The 19,321-nt window shown below is 33.0% G+C and overlaps 2 protein-coding genes and 1 non-coding gene across 3 annotated transcripts; 2 read left to right on the top strand and 1 right to left on the bottom strand.

Annotated features, from left to right (window-relative positions):
• Positions 1–3,663: 3,663 nt before the first annotated feature.
• LOC145597656 (photosynthetic NDH subunit of subcomplex B 4, chloroplastic-like) lies at positions 3,664–10,339 on the bottom strand. Its single transcript, XM_081653874.1, has 6 exons — positions 10,180–10,339; positions 10,047–10,094; positions 9,779–9,932; positions 9,579–9,634; positions 9,279–9,350; positions 3,664–3,928 (listed from the first exon to the last, which is right to left on the bottom strand). The coding sequence occupies exons 1-6, from the start codon at positions 10,288–10,290 to the stop codon at positions 3,800–3,802; spliced, it is 570 nt and encodes a 189-aa protein (XP_081510000.1). The 5' UTR covers positions 10,291–10,339; the 3' UTR covers positions 3,664–3,799.
• Positions 10,340–11,143: 804 nt separating this feature from the next.
• Positions 11,144–11,217, top strand: TRNAI-AAU (transfer RNA isoleucine (anticodon AAU)). The gene has a single exon. It is a non-coding gene; the product is annotated as a tRNA-Ile (tRNA).
• Positions 11,218–11,297: 80 nt separating this feature from the next.
• On the top strand, positions 11,298–16,001 carry LOC145598706 (2-hydroxy-palmitic acid dioxygenase MPO1-like). The gene is made up of 4 exons (XM_081655087.1): positions 11,298–11,852; positions 15,124–15,186; positions 15,263–15,334; positions 15,611–16,001. Exons 1-4 carry the CDS (start codon positions 11,553–11,555, stop codon positions 15,725–15,727), a joined length of 552 nt encoding a protein of 183 aa, XP_081511213.1. The 5' UTR covers positions 11,298–11,552; the 3' UTR covers positions 15,728–16,001.
• The last annotated feature ends 3,320 nt before the right edge of the window (positions 16,002–19,321 follow it).

Here is a 19,321-nt window from a genome sequence, read left to right as displayed (position 1 = left end):
ATCAGTAAAAATAATTTTCCCACCCAAACTTTTTTTTTTACAATTTTTTTTTTTTTTTAAAAAACAAGTTTGGTACAATATATGAGATAATTTGGTTATTTTTGTTATAAAAAATAATTTGGTTATCTTAATCTTCTTTCATTTATAAAAATAAAGAAATTTTCCTATAATAACTCTTATATTATATAAAAAAAACACTTTTAATAATTATGTACTTTGAAATAATTACATAATATGTGTATAAAAAACCTATAAACAAACAAAATTAGAGTAATTTATAAAAAATATTTTTTCAGTAAATATCCGAGCGTTGCTCGGATAAAAGACTATTAATATGTAGTTTTTATAAATTTTTCATTACAAATGAAAGATATTTAGGGTGCGCTCTATTCACCTAATTTTCAACTTATCTGAACTAATCTGAACTTATCTAAATTTATTAGAACTTATTAAAACTTATTTTAGTTGTACTTATTAAAACTTATTGTACTTAGGTAACCCTTATCAGAACTGATTAAACCTGATCTGAACTTATCTAAACTTAACTGAACTTAACTTAACTTATTACACCTAAAATAAGTGAAAATAAGGTGAAAAAAACAAACCCTTAGCGATAAAACACCGCACATAAAATGATAAAGTGTGTCAGAACTAATTTTCTGGTCTAATCTGAAGAACTTATTTTTTCATTCGGAACTGATTTAATCTAAATTATTTTTTCTGAAATAAGTAAAAATAAGGTGAAGTAAACATGGCCTTAGTAGGGCTATTCATCCGTCTAATTAAGGCCGGAATAGACTGAATATTAGAAATTTCAAATTCAAGATTCAGAGACCGAATTAGTTTTTCTTGGACAGGACTAGACCAGAACCATAAAATTGATATTAAATTTTTTTTTTCCTAGCTATGTTTTTAATAATTTGTATTACATTATCATGAAAAAATAGTTACAATCAAATTATTGTTTAATGCCTATTTTGAATGTCTAATATAACATACTTTGTAGCTCATAATATAAACGTATTTATAGCATATTGAAGGTAAAATTTCAAACAAATAAAACTGGCTTGATCCATGACCAACTACTAAGGGATTTTGTACCTAATCGAACCAAAAACCGGTTTTTAAATTTCTACTCGGAGACCGAATGGTCTACCGGTGTCCGGATGAACACGTCTAAGGGCCTGTTCACATTTACTGAACTGAACTGATTAAAGCTGAACTGGACTGAACTGAACTAAACTGATTGGAGCTGAATTGAATTGAACTGAACTGAATTGATCTGAGCTAAAATGAATAATTTATGAGAGAAGGAAATTAGGAGCTAAACTGAACTGAACTAATCGGAGCTGAATTGAACTGAAATTAAGTAAATGTGAACAGGCCCTAAGTGAATAAAAGTGTATATGTAGCCTTTGCCTAATGGAACAGAATTGTTGTAATACAAGTTTCTACAATCTTCAACGACAATTAATACACCATTATGACATTGTGGGAGCATGTGAGGATACTGCGATTCATACCTCTAGTTGTATACATTTATAATTTGGATGGGTCTCTTCTGTTTTTATTATTGAGGGGCACTATAGGTGCATTTTAACACGTTGCTTTTCAATGTATTTGAGTTAGAGAGACCACACAATTGTAAAGTGTCTCGTGTTCGTGTTCATGTTTATGTTTAAAGATATACTGGTGAAGGAGAATGACCACTTATCTAACGACCTGTTTAATTAGATACATAGTATGTTGTATTGTGCCGACTCGTATAATCAAGTATCGAGATCCTTCAACACTGATCCACTTTTTTCATGTCCGATTTGTGTTATTGAGTTACAATTTTTTAAAAACGTAGCGTCATTCAAAAAGATAATCAGTGATTACATAAATTATTGGTTATTTTCTTAGGTGAGTTGACTCGTGTTGGGTTCTGAACTCTAACCTGACCTATTTAATCCCAACATTATAAAAAGTTTACAAAACTCTTATGAATAGTACATGGGCATTTTATTTCCTAAAAATATTGTTTTACATATGATTTGCCCTAAATTGAAGAATTGAGGGTAAAATTGAAAAAAAATAGAAAAAAGGTAAAGGGCACCGATTCATTAAAAAATGGTGCCTTTTAATAGGAAAATATACCAGTTTTTATTTACATATTTATTAATTTATTTTTATTTTTTTTTACCGGTGCCCATTGTATTAGCAATTTTAAATTTTAAGGAAATTGGCGGTTTGTTTAAAGCACCATTTTTATTCCCTTGGTGCGTTTTTAGTTTATTCTACTAGTGAAATCCTATTTAATGCGGAGTACTTCGTATAAAGTATTTTTTTAAGAGACTTTAAATAATTAGTTTTAATATAATATATATAGAGTACAAAAATTATGGTTTATAAAATTGTGTGTCATCTTGTCTAATTTATTCAATTCGTCTCAATAAATACTTAAAAAATATTAGAAGTATACATTTGCGAAAATTATTTTTTTAAAATTTATAAATTTTGGATTTTTGTTTTATAATATTAATAATTAATTAATTTATTAATTTTTTTTTATATAATAAATAAATTATTTTTGTGATTCTTATCTTTAACTTTTTTTTTTATTTTATTTTTTTTATTCTTATCTTTAATTAAAACAAGATAAATCCCTACTACAATAATTAATCAATTATAATACTAGGAAAAACACGTCCGGTATGAAGATCAAATTTATTGCAATCATTAATAGTTTCTTCAATAGTACAATTGTACCTATCTTCATGGATATTAGAGACATTAAACACAATATCCTAACTTCTTACTCCGTAACAAACTGTTTAGAAAGACTTGCGTGGAGAATTTCATGTCTTAATGAATGGAGTAAATTAATCAATAATCAATTGAGTCCAACTGCCATTGAAAATAGATATTCGGTTCCATCAACAAGTTACGTCTAACCCCTCCAACCTAGTATTGATAGTATTAAAGGTTGCACCATTCACTAAAACAGGACACTGGACACATAGGTTGGGGTTAATAATTAAAGGGAATGAAAATGAACTGATATCATTCCCTTTGTTTTTGTTTGTTTGTCATTTTTTTCATTTCTTTTACCCATTTTTATTTTTGAGTTTACCTAAATTAGTCTACCTTATTCCCCACACCCCCTAGACTTTTCCATTCCATTTCCTCACCCACTAATACCACCACCATTCTGCTCGCCGGAACTCGCCTAGCTACCTCGTTGCGGACCAAGTCACCTCGCTAGAACTCACTGCACCTCCCCTACTTCTCGCCGGAACCCGTCACACCTCCCCGATCTCTCCCCTCGAAAATATCTCTTCTCCCCGGAAAACCTTCCACCACCCATGCATAAACCCTAGAAAACACTTTTCTTCCCCTTAAAATCGTTGGTCGACCCTCACCCAACCCTCGAAACCCTAGCGGCTATAATATAATTAAGGGAAATGGTTAACCTAAAAGGGTAGATGTTTGTCGTGGAAAAATGCAAAACATTTAAGCTTCATATTTCAGATCCAAGTAACATTGTTTAATTTGTCAGTATTGTGGCATGTACTCTAACTCGATCAATCAGACCAATATACATAAATTAAATATTTATCCCCAACTAAGTCATGTCATTATCGGTTATACCTTTTTCATTGACAAATTTCGTCAATCAAATAGATTAACTTGTATTTTTTCGAAATTTTATATACGTATGTAACATTGTGATATGATCTTATTTATATATGAGAATAAAAGGATATATTATGCACAAAAGATTCATTAATGAGTATTGTATAAATCAATGACTATATCATTTAAGGAGCTCTTCTTTGCGACCAGCATCCTCCAACTCTCGCAAGCCACCAACTTTTTGTTCAATTTCTTCAATTAGCTCCTCACGCCATAAAGCCGCTCTTGCAGATTCTTCTATGTCTTCTTGCTGCATTATCATGTTTTCAAACATTATTAACATGCATGCCAACAATTAATTAATCTCATGACATGTAATTGTAAGTATAGTGGTTCATACTAATTTGAATTCCTTTGAGAGGCTTCCACCTTAATTATGTTGATGAATCAATTGCAAATAAGTATTGAGATCAATTCAATCTCATTGTTGCTCGCTTATTATCATATTAGTTGTTAACAACCATGTTCTATTAATCTGTGTATGTGTGGGTGTGGGTGCACGTGCTTCTATATCTAGATATACTTTTAATATGCATACATGTCATCTTCAAGTCATATAGTTATGTAAAATACAAGTTCATCTACAAGATAAACATATCTTGTTTATCAAGGGGTTTAAATGACATTTCCTTCCTTATTTTAGGGGTATTGTGGTACATTTACTTTTTTATTTTTAGAAGTACTGCCATGTAGGAAGGCATCATCAGAAACAAATGCATTCTACATCATGACGCATCCTCAAACGATTGTTAATAAATTTAACAATTGTCAAACGCCGTCATACAAGTTTATGCTTAGTAGTTAGGACTATTTCACTATTCAGTTATGTTTTACCGACAATTGCTGTTGGGGAATACGTAGTACTACGTAATATGTTGGATCATAAATATGTTGGATCATAAATCAATCATAGAAGTAATTTTATTTTATTTTTATTATTTTTTTTCTTATTATTTTTTTCTTTTTTTTTTTTAAAAAAAAAAAAAAAAAAAAAACAAAAAACTATGGAAGTAATTTGTTAGACAACTAATAATTTGGTCAAGAATTTTCTTCTATGAAGGAGGGGAATAAAAAGTTGAGGTTTGAACCCACAAACTCTTATAACAAAGTTGATTGTTTAATCATCCAAGCCGATTATCAACTATGTTATTAATATGTATAAATACTATATAACTGCACACCACAGGGTACAATAAAAAAAATATTCAAAGAATAATTTAATTTTGGTTTGACAATGACAATTGCAGTTTTGAAAAGCCTTTTAAAAATTTATCGATTGCTCGTCTATGACAGTAGCAACCCAAGGCAACTCCCGAGCTAATCACTAATAATCAATAACAACTAGTGAGTAGCCCGGGCATTTCCCCGAGATGCTACTATTGTAGACGTGCAATTGATAATTTAAAAAGGCTTTTTAAAATTGTAATTGCCATTGTCAAACCAAACTTAAGTTATTCTTTGAATATATTTTTATTATACCCTGTGGTTTTCACTTATACAAATTTTTTTACATATTAATAACATACTTTATAATTGGCTTAAATGGTGAAACTAATTGTTATCATTCTTTTAAGAGGTTGAGGGTTCGATCCTTCTTTACAAAACTATTCCAATTATAAAAAAGAATCAACTACATAAATTTATCCATAAAACAACATTAACCTTTTCACATTATTATATTCAATTATTTTTGTCTCTAAGTTTGATTTTTTTTTTTTTTTGTTATTTTAATTTTTTAAAATGTTATTGTTAAATCATTTACTGATACCAATAACTATTCTATTATTTTCATCCATGTATCACAATGCATAAAATTATTTAAAACACAATACTCCATATAAATAAATATGTATTAATAATTCACAATATTCAATTATCTATGACTTATTACTATATGAAGTTTTAGAAAAAAGAAATTATTAACAATCTATCTAACATCTATAAAAATAAGAAAAATTTGTTAAAAATAATCTCAACTTTCACGTATTCGCTTTAAATAATCCCAACTTTCGATTATTATTAAATAATTCCAACTTTGGGGTGTATTCGCTCAAAATAGGCCCTAATCGGTTACTAACCTAAAATAACAAGTTTTTGGGACACGTGGCATCACATGATTAGTTAATTGTTAGTTTAGAGTTTTATTTTCGATAAAATACCAGATGTGCAAATTGAATTATAATTTTATTCAAAAAAAATTATTAGATTATAATTCTAAAAAGTTATCATATAAATTTATTTTTTATATCAAAACATTTTTTGAAGAGAAGGAAGTAGTTCAAAGCGTAAAACATCCACTTATAATATATATTAATCGGTTAAAATAATACATCACAATCTAATAGATTTACTATGTAGCCCTCTCAATTAGGGTCAGATCATGAGTATCTTGGATTGGGTCACTTCAGGTTACGAGTCAAGAAATGTTCAACTTTTATCCAAAGTTTTGGGTTATGGTCAACTCAACGAGCTTTGAACATTATTTAATTTATTTTTTTTAAATTCTTTTTAATAATGTATTAAATCGAACATTCCAAAGAACATTATTATTAGTCATTACATGTCTACTAGATAGCAAATCGTCACAAAAGCACATCAATTTCTAACTAATTTTATATGAATGATATATTTTAAAATTTGATATATAGATTAAAAATTTATGTTAAAATTCAATAAACAACTCGGGCATTGCACAGGGCACAAAACTAGTTATATTATAACAGTAGACATTGTAACAAATCTAATAATATATTACATAATCATGTTTATATGTTAGATACTTGTACTACTCTTTAATAATTATTAATATATATATATATATGTCAAATTAACATATAAATGGTGCAAGAAATTAAAAAAAAATAAAAAAAAGGAAGTTTCCAACATCATTTAACTAATTTACCATAAATTGAGTGAGTCTGGGCGCATAACACCTATGGGCGAGCTATGTAAATAGGAGGGTAAGAAAGTAATTTCCGCTGATTCAATTTTTTCTAGAAAAAGCTGATTCTCTAGTAGTACATTATATTGGCCTTGTTTGGCAATTGGTTGTTGGCTGTTGGCTGTTGGCTGGTTTGATTGGCTGGTTTGACTGGCTGTTTGTATTGGCTTTTTTGTTGGCTGTTTGACTTTTTATTAGTCTAAAAATATGTTTGGTAAAATTGGCTGTTTGATGTTATTAGTAACTTAGGTAGCCAAAAGCCCAAAACTACTCCAAGTAGCTTTTTCATTTTGGCTTAAAAGCCAGCTTTTCAGCTGGCTGAAAAAGCCATTTACCAAACACAAATTTTGGATGTTTGACCAAATGAAAAAGCCAAAAGCCAAAAGCCAACTAAAAAGCCAATGAAAAGCCATTTACCAAACAAGCCCATTGTATCATCATGTACCATTATGCATGTATAATGTACCACTAAAGTATAAGTTGTCTGAATAGTACTTTTTGTAGACTATTATGAGTGTAATGGTACTTTTTACCAACTTGTAGAAAAAGCTGACTCTCTAGTGGTACATTATAAACATAAGTTATCTAAATAGTACTTCGTACTTTTTAATTGCCATAAATTATGTATACTCTGTAGAATTTTATAAATGCACCAATTGTACTCACCTACTAAGTACATTTGGAAAGTGGAAATGGAAATTAAATGGTGAAAGTATTTCTATTTAAAAAAAAAGGTGAAAGTATTAAAAAGGTAAGCTGCCAAAATTTTGACGGAGTAAGCAATGTGAATAAACGAATTGCAAACATTGTCATTCTGTTTATATGCGCTGCACATCATAACATATGACTGGACATATTACTCCAAGTGTCATATGACCTGTCTACACCACTGTTGACAAAAATAACAAAACAGCCACTAGATAAACTTTGCTTGTTTATCTACAAGATGAATGGGGGTCGCCTAATGTTGCAACACTTAATATATTGATATTGCAATGATTTATTAAATGTTTTTTCTAACATAACTTTTAACTTTACACATACTCGCTTACTAAAGTAAACTTGATCTACTTAGGGCTTGTTCTCATACGATTATTTTCAGTTCAGCTCTAATAAGTTCAGTTAGTTTAGCTCCTAATATCTTTCTCTTATAAAATATTCAGTTCAGTTCAATTTAACTCTAATAAGTTCAGTTCAGTTCACGTCAGCTCAGCTCAGTCAATGAGAACAGGCCCTTAGTTTGTTTTCAGTCTCCTTCTCAATTCTTCTTATACTTTGTATTTAATAATTCATCTTAAAAACCCCTACAAAAATTAAATCAAACCATATTATATGGACCCTTTCAAAAAAAAAAAAAAAAACATATTATATGATTTGGTATGGTAAGGTTAGATTTTTTTTTTTTTTTTGGATGTTCCACCCGGTTCACCTTTTTGGGCTAATCCGGATTCGAGGATCTGTTATGGATGGTTAGTTTCCAGTCCTCTCCCAATTGTTATTGCTAGGGATCGGATACGGGTTCTTCCTACCAAGTGCAATCCCAATCACCGCTACACCAACAACCAATTGGTTGGTAAGGTTAGTTTGTGGTTTAATTGCATGATAGTTGTGGTTTGTGGTTATTACATGATACGTGTGGTTTGTAGTTTAATCCTAAAAAGATTTTTCAACGTGTTATTTTTGTAAAATAATTTATGGTCTAATATGTTTCGCATGTAATTGAGCCTTAAACCACATTCAATGAAATTTTTTGGCAAAGTATGATGATAAGGTTGAAAAATTCTATTTGGCCAAATTTTGAACTATACCACTTTCAAATTGCACGAAATCATTAAAAAGGACTCAATTTGCAATTTGTTATCTCACCTGTAGGCTATAACGTTGCAAAATTCTATTTGGCCAAAATTTATACTATACCACAATTTTCAATTCACAATTTGCAAATTACACGAAAATACGAAATCATTAAAAATGGCTCAATTTGCAATTTGATCTGATGTCGTTTGGACCACACATGCATTGAGCAATCCTAGCTAGTTATCTTCGAGTATTACCTTTTGTCTACTATATTGTGCCAATTGTAACGGTTACAATTCCAATGAAATAAAAAGTATCTTTAACAATTTGATAATAATCTGAATTGAGCTTAGTTGAACTGATTGCGTCTACACCTATGACTGTATTTGAACTTATACTCCGTATTATATATCTACAGAGTATATTAATTTTGGCAAAATAACTTACAATACTACCTCTATTACAGGTTATGTGCAATGATTTGACATAAAGCAGAGAGGGAAAGTGTCTAATCGTTGCACATAACCTGTAACGGAGGTAGTATTTAAAATATTGAATAGAGCACAACCTTAATTTGAAGATTGAGAATATAATTCAAACTAACAAAATACCAAGTTATTTTTTTGGTGTGTGTGTATGTTTAGAGAGTCACAAAGATGGATGATGAGAATCAATTCCACTATTTATGAGAACTGGGAAGGAAGCTCTAACCACCTGATCTTTCGTTCACGCACTCTCACTAAGTTATTCTTTCAATAATGTGTATATTGATCAATTACTAAGTTAATCTAGACAAGAACCTAAAAAATACTAACGAAAAATAATAATTAAATAAAAAAATTGATATGAGTATATATGTTACCTTCTCATAGACCCAGTGCCCAGTTCCATCGCCTCCATCTCCCCTGTATTGCTCCGAATCATAGTATGGATCCTGCACACGTCAATCCACAACTCCACATGATCATAAACTATAAACAATAAGTGATGTTAACACGTTTACGCTAGATCCCCATTTTCATATTGAACAGAACATGACCTAAGCTTTATATGTTACGAGTAATAAAACTACCCTTATTTTTATTTCGTATCATAACTCAGCTCCTAACCATTAAAGTAAAATTGCCTAGCTATGGGATAAAGAAATATAGAAAGTACTTACTTTAGTAGCTCCAAAGAAACAACATCCCCAACAAGTGAACATGACATAAAAAGTGTCTAGCATCCAAAGCAAAATTCAAACATTATGTTATTAGAAACAAGAAAATTAGATTATGTTAACATTGAGCAATTGTATGTATGTCTAAAAATTGAAATAAAAAACATTTGAGCAAGTGAATTAATATAACCTAAAGTACTTACAAACATTTTTGATGGCATTATCACTTAAGTGCCAAATTGATTTGTGAGTTATGAGGTCTCTTTGTCCTTCAGCATGCTGAACTAAGACTGCCATTAAAGGCAAGTCTGGCAAAGCATTTACTTTACCAACATAGCCTCTTCCACTTTTTTCAACCTTAAATCCAATTAACATATAATTTGCAATTAATTAGATTAATTTATAATCAAAATATGAAGTTAAAGTCCAAATCTTTATAAAAGTATATATAAATAATTGACATCTGTTTACCTGGTGACATAGCCCATTGCCAAATTTGGAGATTGAACATTGTTTAAGCTGCAAATTAAACATAAATAGATGTTAATTAATAATGGTGGTGATTAAGAACTATTTTACAAAGAGGGGGATATGATTAAATTACCAGCAATTTAGCAGAATTATTGTTAATTGTGTTTGAATTTAGTGGGTGGAGTGAAGAACAATGAAGAGATATGGGCTTGGATAAGGTGAAACTCATGACAGCCTCAACCATTTTTTTCAGAAATAATAAAGATGTTTAGTTGTTTACTTTGGTGTTGAAATGTGTAATACTTTTCTGTTGTTTTTTCCATGGAAGGGAATTGGATAAGGCAACCTCTTCCACTCATGTTTTTCTTCTTCTTGGAGGGTAATTTAAGTCAATAAATGATGTCAAAAAACCCTAAGTAAACCTAAACAATCTAATTTTATTTTTCACATAAGAAATAATACTCAAGTAATTTATAGTAAAATTAAGACTATTTTCTTTTGCCCTTAAATGAGTAGATAAGTGCAAATTAAAGTAGAAAATGTTATGTAAACTTAAATGCTCACAAATATTTATGTATATGGTTGCTTGACCCTTATAATCAACACGTTTACAACACAAATAAGAAAATGTCATTATTTAATAACTTTTAAAATTCCATTTTTTTTTTCTGTCTTTATCCTTTGATGAGATAATGATGAGGTTTAAGGTTGATGAATTCCACTAATTATTAAATACTGTAAACGTACAAGGAGTCTTTAATTTGTACACGATATATTTATTCTAATGAAATTTGCAATATATATTAGGGAATACGTTGTATGAACGGGTTTTAGGATTACTTTGAAAATTTTGATGATAAAAGGATGTTTAGTAAAATTAGCTCCTAAGTCCTTACTTTACCAATTTAACTTCCTCAAAATTAGAAAAAATACCATGAGTTTAAAAAAAAAAAACTTCCTCAAAATTAGAAAAAATAGCATGAGATTCCTGAGAATATATAATCATAGATATAAATAATCAAAATAAGTACATACAATATCTATTGCTAAACTAGAAACCAATCAAATAAACAAAGGACACAGTTTTATAATCAAATGGCCCATTAGCTCAGCTGGTTAGAGCGTCGTGCTAATAACGCGAAGGTCGCAGGTTCGATCCCTGCATGGGCCATATTTTTAATTTTTCTTTGTCTATTTTTTGCAATTTAAAAGAAAAAAAAAACCAAGTTTTCCCATTAGTGGCGTATTTTAGCAGAAGACTTGTAAATTGTAATGGTTCAGTTAACCGCAAAGTTCACGCCATCACAAAGAATTTCCAACTACCAAAATTCACCTAATTTAGTAATTTAATTTTCCTGCAAACTAATTTGTTCTGATTAATTCCATTCCTCTTCAATATTTCATCCTAAAGCTTCAATCTTTGAAGAAAAAGTTTCGATTTTTCATCCAAAGCTTCGATTTTTGAAGTGAAAGTTTCCATTTTTGAAATAAATTGTTGCATAGAAAATGGATTTATTTGATCTAGAAAAGAACTTTGCATTTTATGCAGCATATCATAGCAACCCAGTTAATATTTTTATTCATATGCTATTTGTTTGGCCAATTTTTTATACTGGGCTTATGCTGTTATATTTTGTACCCATGTTGTTTTTCCCTAATTTTGCACTATTTTTCACTATAATATATGCTGTATTTTATGTGGGTATGGAAAAAAAAGCAGGGTTTTTGGCTGCTATTCTCTGTTTCCTCTGTTGGATTGGAGCTTCTGCTTGTTCTACTCAGCTAGGGTTTTCTTTGACTTGGAAGGTAATTTTCAAATTAATTATTCTTTCAAATTAATGTTGGTTGAATTTGTTGGGGCTATTATCATAAATCTTGATTAGGTAGTGATTTGTGAGTTATTAATGCTAATTGATGGACATGATGGTTTACATTGGGTTGATTTTTCTGTATTTTTCCTGGTAAATGATGATTGTTGACGGGCTTCTGTTACATTAAGCTACTCTGACTTGGGACTCGTGTCAGACATGGGTACATCTGTTTTGTGAATAATTTCCCTAGGTTTGGCCCTGACGGTGTGTTTGGATTGAAGGAAATGGAGGGAAAGGAAGGGAAGAGAAATGGAGAGATGGAGATTCTTTTATTTGGATAGCAAATGAGGAAGGGAGGGAATTGGAGGGGAGAAAAATGGAAGGATTAAATTGTAGAAAATTAATTCCTCCAACAATGGAGAGATTTGGAAGGAAAACTCACCATTCTTCCCTCCCCTACCTTTCCCTCCCCTCCTCTTCTCCTCCCTCCCCTTCTTTTCCTTCCCCTTTCTTTATCCAAACAAACTGTGAATGAAGTGTGAAATGTCTAGCTACTGTGACGATCTACGGCCTTTGGATTATGAACATAGGGTTTTATGTTTTCTGTGGTTTATGGCTGAAATCAAATCAGGGTTTCTTATATATACTATGGTTTTTAGGCTACTTGTGTTTTCTATTGGTGGGAATTGGTTGTAAATATCTTGACCTCTTAAATCTGTAACACTATGTTTGGAACTTTGGCTTGAGAGAAATGGAGGCAAAGGAAGAGAAGAGAAAAGGAGAGTTGAATCATCCTTTGTTTGGATATCTAATGCAAGGAGGGAAGGGGAGGGAATTCGGCGGATCCAGTCTTTTCCTTTTAATATACCAAAAAATGCCTTGTTGTTGGAAAATTTTGGAAGGAATGTAGAAGGTCACATTGCCCTTCCCCTCCCCTCACCTCCCTTTCCCTTTCTCTTTCTCTATATCGGACGGATCCTTATAACAATGCATCTTAGCTAACCCAAATCATTTTAGGACTAACACTTTGTTTGGATAAAAGGAAATGGAAGGAAAAGAAGGGAAGAGAAAGAGAGGGAGACAAACTCTCTTGTTTGGGTAAAGGATTGAGGTAAAGAAGGGGAAGGAGAAGGAGAAGGAAGGATCTATTTTCCCTCTCTCTGTAATAAGCATAATCCTTCCAAAATTGGAGAGATTTGGAGGGAAAATGTTGTTCACCTCCCCCTCCCTTTCTTTCCCCTTCCCTTCCTCCTATTTCTCTCCCCTTCCTTTCCTTCCTTATTTGCTATCCAAACAAAGCGTAAGGCTTTGTTGTTGTTGTTGGGTGGGTGGGGGGGGGGGGGGTAGGGTGGTGGTGGTTGGGGTTGTTCATTGATTTCTTTAGATGTGTCAATCTCTTTCATATCTATTTGGTTGAGGAGCAACATTCACGTACATAGTTGCATTCCCAACATTATTGAAACTTGGAATGCTGAAAATATTGAATCAGTATGGAGAACTTAATGTGTTATTTGCTGAGCTTTTGGAGAATTAATTAGCCTTTGACACACACTGAATACCAGGACCAACTTATCTCTTAACATAGATCCTTGAACCCCTCAACTTTGTGAAGGCAAATGTCTATTTTTGTATTGCATTACATCAATAAATTTGTGTGACTGATCCACATTGGAGAGAAACAAATTCATAGGTCCCATCCATTTGGCTACATAATTCTGTTAACCCTCAATGCCAACATTATAAAGATACCTTTTTTTTTTTTTTTTTTTTGATATTTTTGTAATCTTGGTTGGTTTTGTTTGATAGTGCACATTCCTTCCTATTCATCCTATTTAGTAATCGAGTATATAGACTATAGAGCATCCATGTGCCAAAGTGCAACACAGATGTGTTTGACTAAACACCATTAATGTTCTGTTTTTGATTGCCAATTTTCTTTTCCTTTGCATGTATTATAATCCCTTTGTGAATTGTGATAGTTGCAAAACAGAGGAAATATCATGTTAGTTATAGTCTTGCCAATGGACATAAGTTTGTTCCTATGGACATGTTAACTATGCCTTGTGGCATTCCTGGCTTCTTGCTTGTTTCTCATCGACTTGTGAATGACTAGCGTAGCCCCCCCCCCCCCCCCCCCCCCCCCCCCCCGCCCCCCCAAAAAAAAAAAAAAAAAAAAAAATCCATGCAAGGGAGCAGAGTCAGCAAACAAAATATTTATTTGTTTCTATATGATGATAGTATTCAAGTTAATGCCCACTAGTTTTGAATAATTTAATGAATGCTCTTATAGTGTAATTTAAAATGTTAGTAAGATGACCTTTGAACTGTTTTGTAGCATACAACTTTGAATATTGTAACTTCTCTTCGATCTTACTCTTTCTATGATCAATGAATAGTTGCATATTGAAGCTTTATATTGACCTACAACTTCCTACAACTTGTGTTGTCACATGCTTTCAAGTTATTGTTAGGGTGTTGTATTTATTTCTTATTCCTCTCATCTGTGCTAAATGAGTAAGTGAAACCAATCTCAACATTTTGTAACATATTTTAATCCTACTCTAAGTTTGAAGGAGATCATGTATAACCACATACTACTGAAGTTGCATATTGACCTAGATGTGCCATCAGTCCACCACAAATTATCTTCCTATTGTTAGTGTGTGTTCTTGTCACCTAAGTTCACTCTTCTGAACTTATTGAAACTAATCTGAGCATTTTGTAGTAGTGTAATAGGATTTGGGTAGCCTTTATTGGAACTTATTTGAGCTTATCTCAACTTTTTAAAACTTGTTTGAACCCAATTTGTTTTCTACTAAAATGAATTTATAGGGCCATGATTCTATTTACACCGAACAAATTGCACGTCATCTTCTGAAATTGCACTATTGTACAGCACACATTTTACCTTGAAACTCTGATGTATCTTTTATTCCTTTGCATCCATCTGCATAGCTGCATTGTCACTTTGCATGTACAGGATTCTTTTTAAGTATGTCAAGAGTCAACAGGCCTATGCTTCCTTATAAGTTTCCCTGTACATTATTAGTGTCGCACGCACACTGAAATTACTGTTACACATAGCCTGAGCACTGGTGTTTCTTTTATTTTGATATCACGATCAATATCCATGTTCTGATCCCCATCCAAATTGGTTTTTTTTTTTTTTTTTTTTTTTTTTTTTTTTTTTTTTTTAACTACAGGAGTTAGCTTAATTTAATGTTTCTTGTTCCTTGGGATTTAGCTTCCTTTGTTCACCTTGGCAGGTTGTTTTGGTAGCTCAAATTATTTGTTGGACTGCACAATTCCTTGGTCATGGAGTCTTTGAGGTGATCATCTCGGATACTCTGATTAAATTCTGATCAAACTATTGCTGCTTAACAATCGTGTTTTCATTTTTGACAGAAACGAGCACCTGCTCTTCTGGATAATCTCGTACAAGCCTTCTTGATGGCTCCTTTCTTTGTGTTACTTGAGGTGAGCATTCCTAGGAAACATTTTAATGTGTATTTCGAAATATTAATTAGGAAAGAAAATGAAAGCTCTCTCCCCGCCCCTTACCTCCTTTCTCCTTACGTCACCTTTCCTCCTGCTTCCTTGCCTCCATTAACTGTGAACCAAAGTTGCTGTTATCCTGTAAGACTGTTTTAGCTCACATGATGTGGATTTTCTTTTAAGTATTAGCGGATAATTTGATTTATTTTGTAAAAGATCTGCATACAGAGAACTAAGAATATTATATTTATCTCACAGGCCCTTCATCATTTCTTCGGGTACGAACCATATCCAGGATTTTTTGACAAGGTGAAAGTTGTGGCGGATGCTGAAATTAAAGAATGGCAAGAGAAGAAACATAAGAAATTATCTTAAGGGTCATGAGTATTCACAATTATCTGAGTGCAAGAAATCTAAGTGATCGTCTTTAATACGAATGTATATTCTAATTGTCCTGAAAATAAAAAATAAATGGCTAGAAAATGTCAAGTATTGAAATCTGATAGTTTGAAACACTAATGCTATTTGCTGCAATCAGGACATTGTTAACCTGATTAAGTGCATATGACTATATGAGTACTAGGTACTCCTTTTACTTAATTATTACTTACTAATTTATTTCCTAATTCTTGATTAGAAAAAATGTTCATATCTTGTTTTTTACTAAAGTTCAGTTAAAATGGCAAGACTACCCTAATAAATTCTTACAAATGGTTGTGTTAATTCATGATTGGTTCTCAACTTGTCATTGGAAAAAAATTAAATGACCCCAAACAAAAATTGGATTAACCTTATTAAGACACGTTGAGACGTAGTTTAGATTTAAATCAAATACTACCTCCGTTTATTATTATGTGCAACTTTTACTATTTTTGTCCGTTTGCTATTATGTGCAACTTTCTATTTTATTTCTATTTTTAGTACTAAAAAAGTAATGATTTTACGATTTTACCCTTATGAAATCTGATTTTTTATAATTTTGCCCTTATTATCTTAAGATCTAAAATTAACCTAAACTAATCTAATTACACTAACCTAATTACTCCCTCCATTTATTATCCCATTTCCCCCCAATTAATTCCCCTTACCTAAAAACCCAACCACCGAACATTAATTGAGATGGCTGGGCTTCTGTATTTCATCTGGAGAATTCTCCAGAAGAACCCTAGTTCTTCGTGTTTTCCATTCTCTCTCCTCTTCAAACCCAGATTTCTTCATCTTCTCTCTCCACACTTCTTCATCTTCTCTCTTCCTTTCTCAGATCTAGTCCCTAATGTTCGATATGGTTTGCCTAAAACCTCTGGAAGATGCTTTCATGTTGGCTGAGGAAGCAGGAGAGCAGAACTTGATCCTCTCTCTCATTCAAGCAATTGAGACAAAGTCCCCCTTTCCGCGTGATTTCTATGCTTCTGAAGAGGCTACCAACTACTGCACCTCCACCACCTACAAGGCGTTAGGACAGGTGCTTGAAAATCTGGAAGAGGAGGAGAGATCTGCGAGGGGTGAGGGGTTTGGGGAGTCAGGGGGTAAAAAAAACCCTTGATTTGACTGATTTGAGTGTTCAAGGAGTCCCTTCTGCTGGTGAGGGAAGCTCTGTGCAACCTAAGCAGCCCAGATCTAAGAGGGAGAGACCTCCAGTGCAGATCCGGGCCACGAGGAAGGCTGCTAGGGTTGCGCTGCGTCGAATTAGGGGTTTGCCTGACGAGGAGCTCATTGTTCTGTCCTCCGATGACGAGGTTGAGAGGGGGGTTTCACCACCTCCTCCTGCTGCTGCGGTGGCTCCATCCTCTTCTCTGAAACACTATGTGAGGCGGAGGAACCCTGGAGTTCCACCCTCTGAGTGACTGCTTGCGTAACGCTTTCTAACCCTAATCTTTTTTATTTTGTTAATAGTCCCTTGATTTTTGTTGATGGTGGCTTAATTGATGATATTGGTTGATTTGTTGGTGGTTATGTTGTTATTGTTGCCTGTGTTGCTGGAGTTGTTGTTTATGTTGTTGTATTTGGCTATGCTGTTGCTTGATTTGTTGTTGGATCTGTTGTTGTTGATGGATTTGATGGTGTTGCTGGGTTGTTGGTTATGTTGTTGGATATTGTTGCTGGGATGTTGGTTATTGTTGTTGATTAATGATGTTGGTTATTGTTGTTGGTTAATGTTGATGAATAATCTGGGTTGTTGATTAGTGTTGTTGGTTATTGTTGTTGGATATTGTTGCTTGGTTGTTGGTTATTGTTGTTGCCTCTGCCTTGTTGCTTGTTGATGTTGCCTTGTGTTGAGTGGGTAGTTGATGGCAGTAGTATGGGATTTGATTGATGAATGATGAGACCTAGGCTATGATTTCCATATACCACATTATTTGTTGTTCTCAATGATCAATTAAGTAGAGAACATTGTCATCCCCTACACATCTAAGTTAATGAGTCCCCTGGCTGATTCCATGTTTTCCTTCCTTTAATTGAGTCCCCAACATGATTTAGTTAACCCAATCCATGTGATGAAGGGACTCCTTTGAATTACACTACACACTTGAGTTTTGCTCCAACTATTCCTACATAGGACTAGTTGTTGAGGTAACCTTGTGTTGAGGTGTTGTATTCAACACACTTGTTCTGTTCTGATGGATTTACATAGCATATTAGTCATTAAATTTGTTTTCAATTCATTCCAAAAGATTCAAAATGAACAACAAGTGTCCCCAAAATACATTTGACTGCCCTAATGGCTTGACCTATGCTATTAATCAAAATACACCTAACCAAAATCAACTTAAACATAATGACATACTGGTTATGTGTGGCAGTCAATGTTGTTGTTCTTTTTACCCTTGCTTCTGTTCTAGTCTGCATCTACTTCCATGGCTTCCTCTGCTGCTTCATGATACCCCTGAGTTGCTGGCCTAAACATAGTGTCCAGGTAGTCCATAGTCCCCCCTTGTTGTCATACAATGGCTTCCCAATTACTGCCATGAACATAGCTTTTAGCTTGAACCTCCTTGATTGCTGTGCCATGTATGGGTCTTCTTCACTAGGTAGGAGATCACTACTAGAAATAGGCTAAATTGCGACGGAATACTTACGACGGACATGTTTTTCCGTCGTTAAGATGGATATTTTCGACGGAAAACATTTCGTCGCATTTTAGCGACGGAACATTTCAATTACGAGGCATTTTTCCTCGCAAAATTTACGACAGAAATAAATTCCGTCGGAATTTAAAACTTACGACGGAATATTCCGTCGTAAAGTGATTTGCGATGGAATATTCCGTCGTAAGTTTTAAATTACGATGGAATTTATTTCCGTCGTAAATGTCATTGTCATTTTTTGAAAATTAAAATTCTATCCTCTATCCTTGACCTAAAAAAAAGGGGGAAAGAAACGCAGAGAGAGAAAGAGAAGCAGCGGGAGGAGAGAGAGAGAGAGAAGGAGAGAGAAGAAAGTCGCGGCGGCGCTATTACGCCGGCGACGGCTGCAGTCGACCCACGCCGAGAACGAAAGAGAGAAAGAAGGGTGAAAGAAAGAGAGAGGAGAAAGAGAACGGGAAAGAGAAAGATAAGGAGGAAGGGAGAGCTGTCGAGGAACTGACCTGGTGGTTTCCGGCGAGCCGCCGCGTCTAGGTAAGTGTGTGCAATTGGTCAATTAATTTTTTTTTTTTTTTTTTTTTTTTTTTGCAAAAAAACCACCAACAACTAACATATAACCACCACAATGCAGCCTATGTGCCGCACCTCCGTCCCCTAGCCGTGACTGAACCACCTGGCCGTGGTTGTTTTCGGCGACGCCACACCTCCGCCTGACAGTAAGTTGCCTTTGCTTTCCCCTTTTTTTTTCAATTTAATTTTGTTTACTTATAAACCCTTAATTATTTTATTTTTTTTAATTTTGTTGTAGGATTTGTACAATTTTGTTGGTTTAATTGTTAAAAAGAAGTGCAGATCTAAAGGTTAGCTACATTACAAACCCTAATAT

Source organism: Chenopodium album, chromosome 20, assembly GCF_948465745.1.
Source record: "Chenopodium album chromosome 20, dcCheAlbu1.1, whole genome shotgun sequence".
NCBI lineage: Eukaryota > Viridiplantae > Streptophyta > Magnoliopsida > Caryophyllales > Amaranthaceae > Chenopodium > Chenopodium album.
Note: the sequence above shows the minus strand (reverse complement) of the source record. Positions and strands in the feature narration are given on the sequence as shown.

Excerpts from the sequence above, each read along its gene's own strand:
- LOC145597656 (XM_081653874.1), bottom strand. The coding sequence starts at position 10,290 with ATGGTTGAGGCTGTCATGAGTTTCACCTTATCCAAGCCCATATCTCTT. Across the intron at positions 10,095-10,179 it reads ATAATTCTGCTAAATTGCTG|CTTAAACAATGTTCAATCTC; the intron begins GTAATTTAATCA and ends TTTAATTTGCAG. Across the intron at positions 9,933-10,046 it reads GCAATGGGCTATGTCACCAG|GTTGAAAAAAGTGGAAGAGG; the intron begins GTAAACAGATGT and ends ATTGGATTTAAG.
- LOC145598706 (XM_081655087.1), top strand. The coding sequence starts at position 11,553 with ATGGATTTATTTGATCTAGAAAAGAACTTTGCATTTTATGCAGCATAT. Across the intron at positions 11,853-15,123 it reads GGTTTTCTTTGACTTGGAAG|GTTGTTTTGGTAGCTCAAAT; the intron begins GTAATTTTCAAA and ends TCACCTTGGCAG. Across the intron at positions 15,187-15,262 it reads TTGGTCATGGAGTCTTTGAG|AAACGAGCACCTGCTCTTCT; the intron begins GTGATCATCTCG and ends CATTTTTGACAG.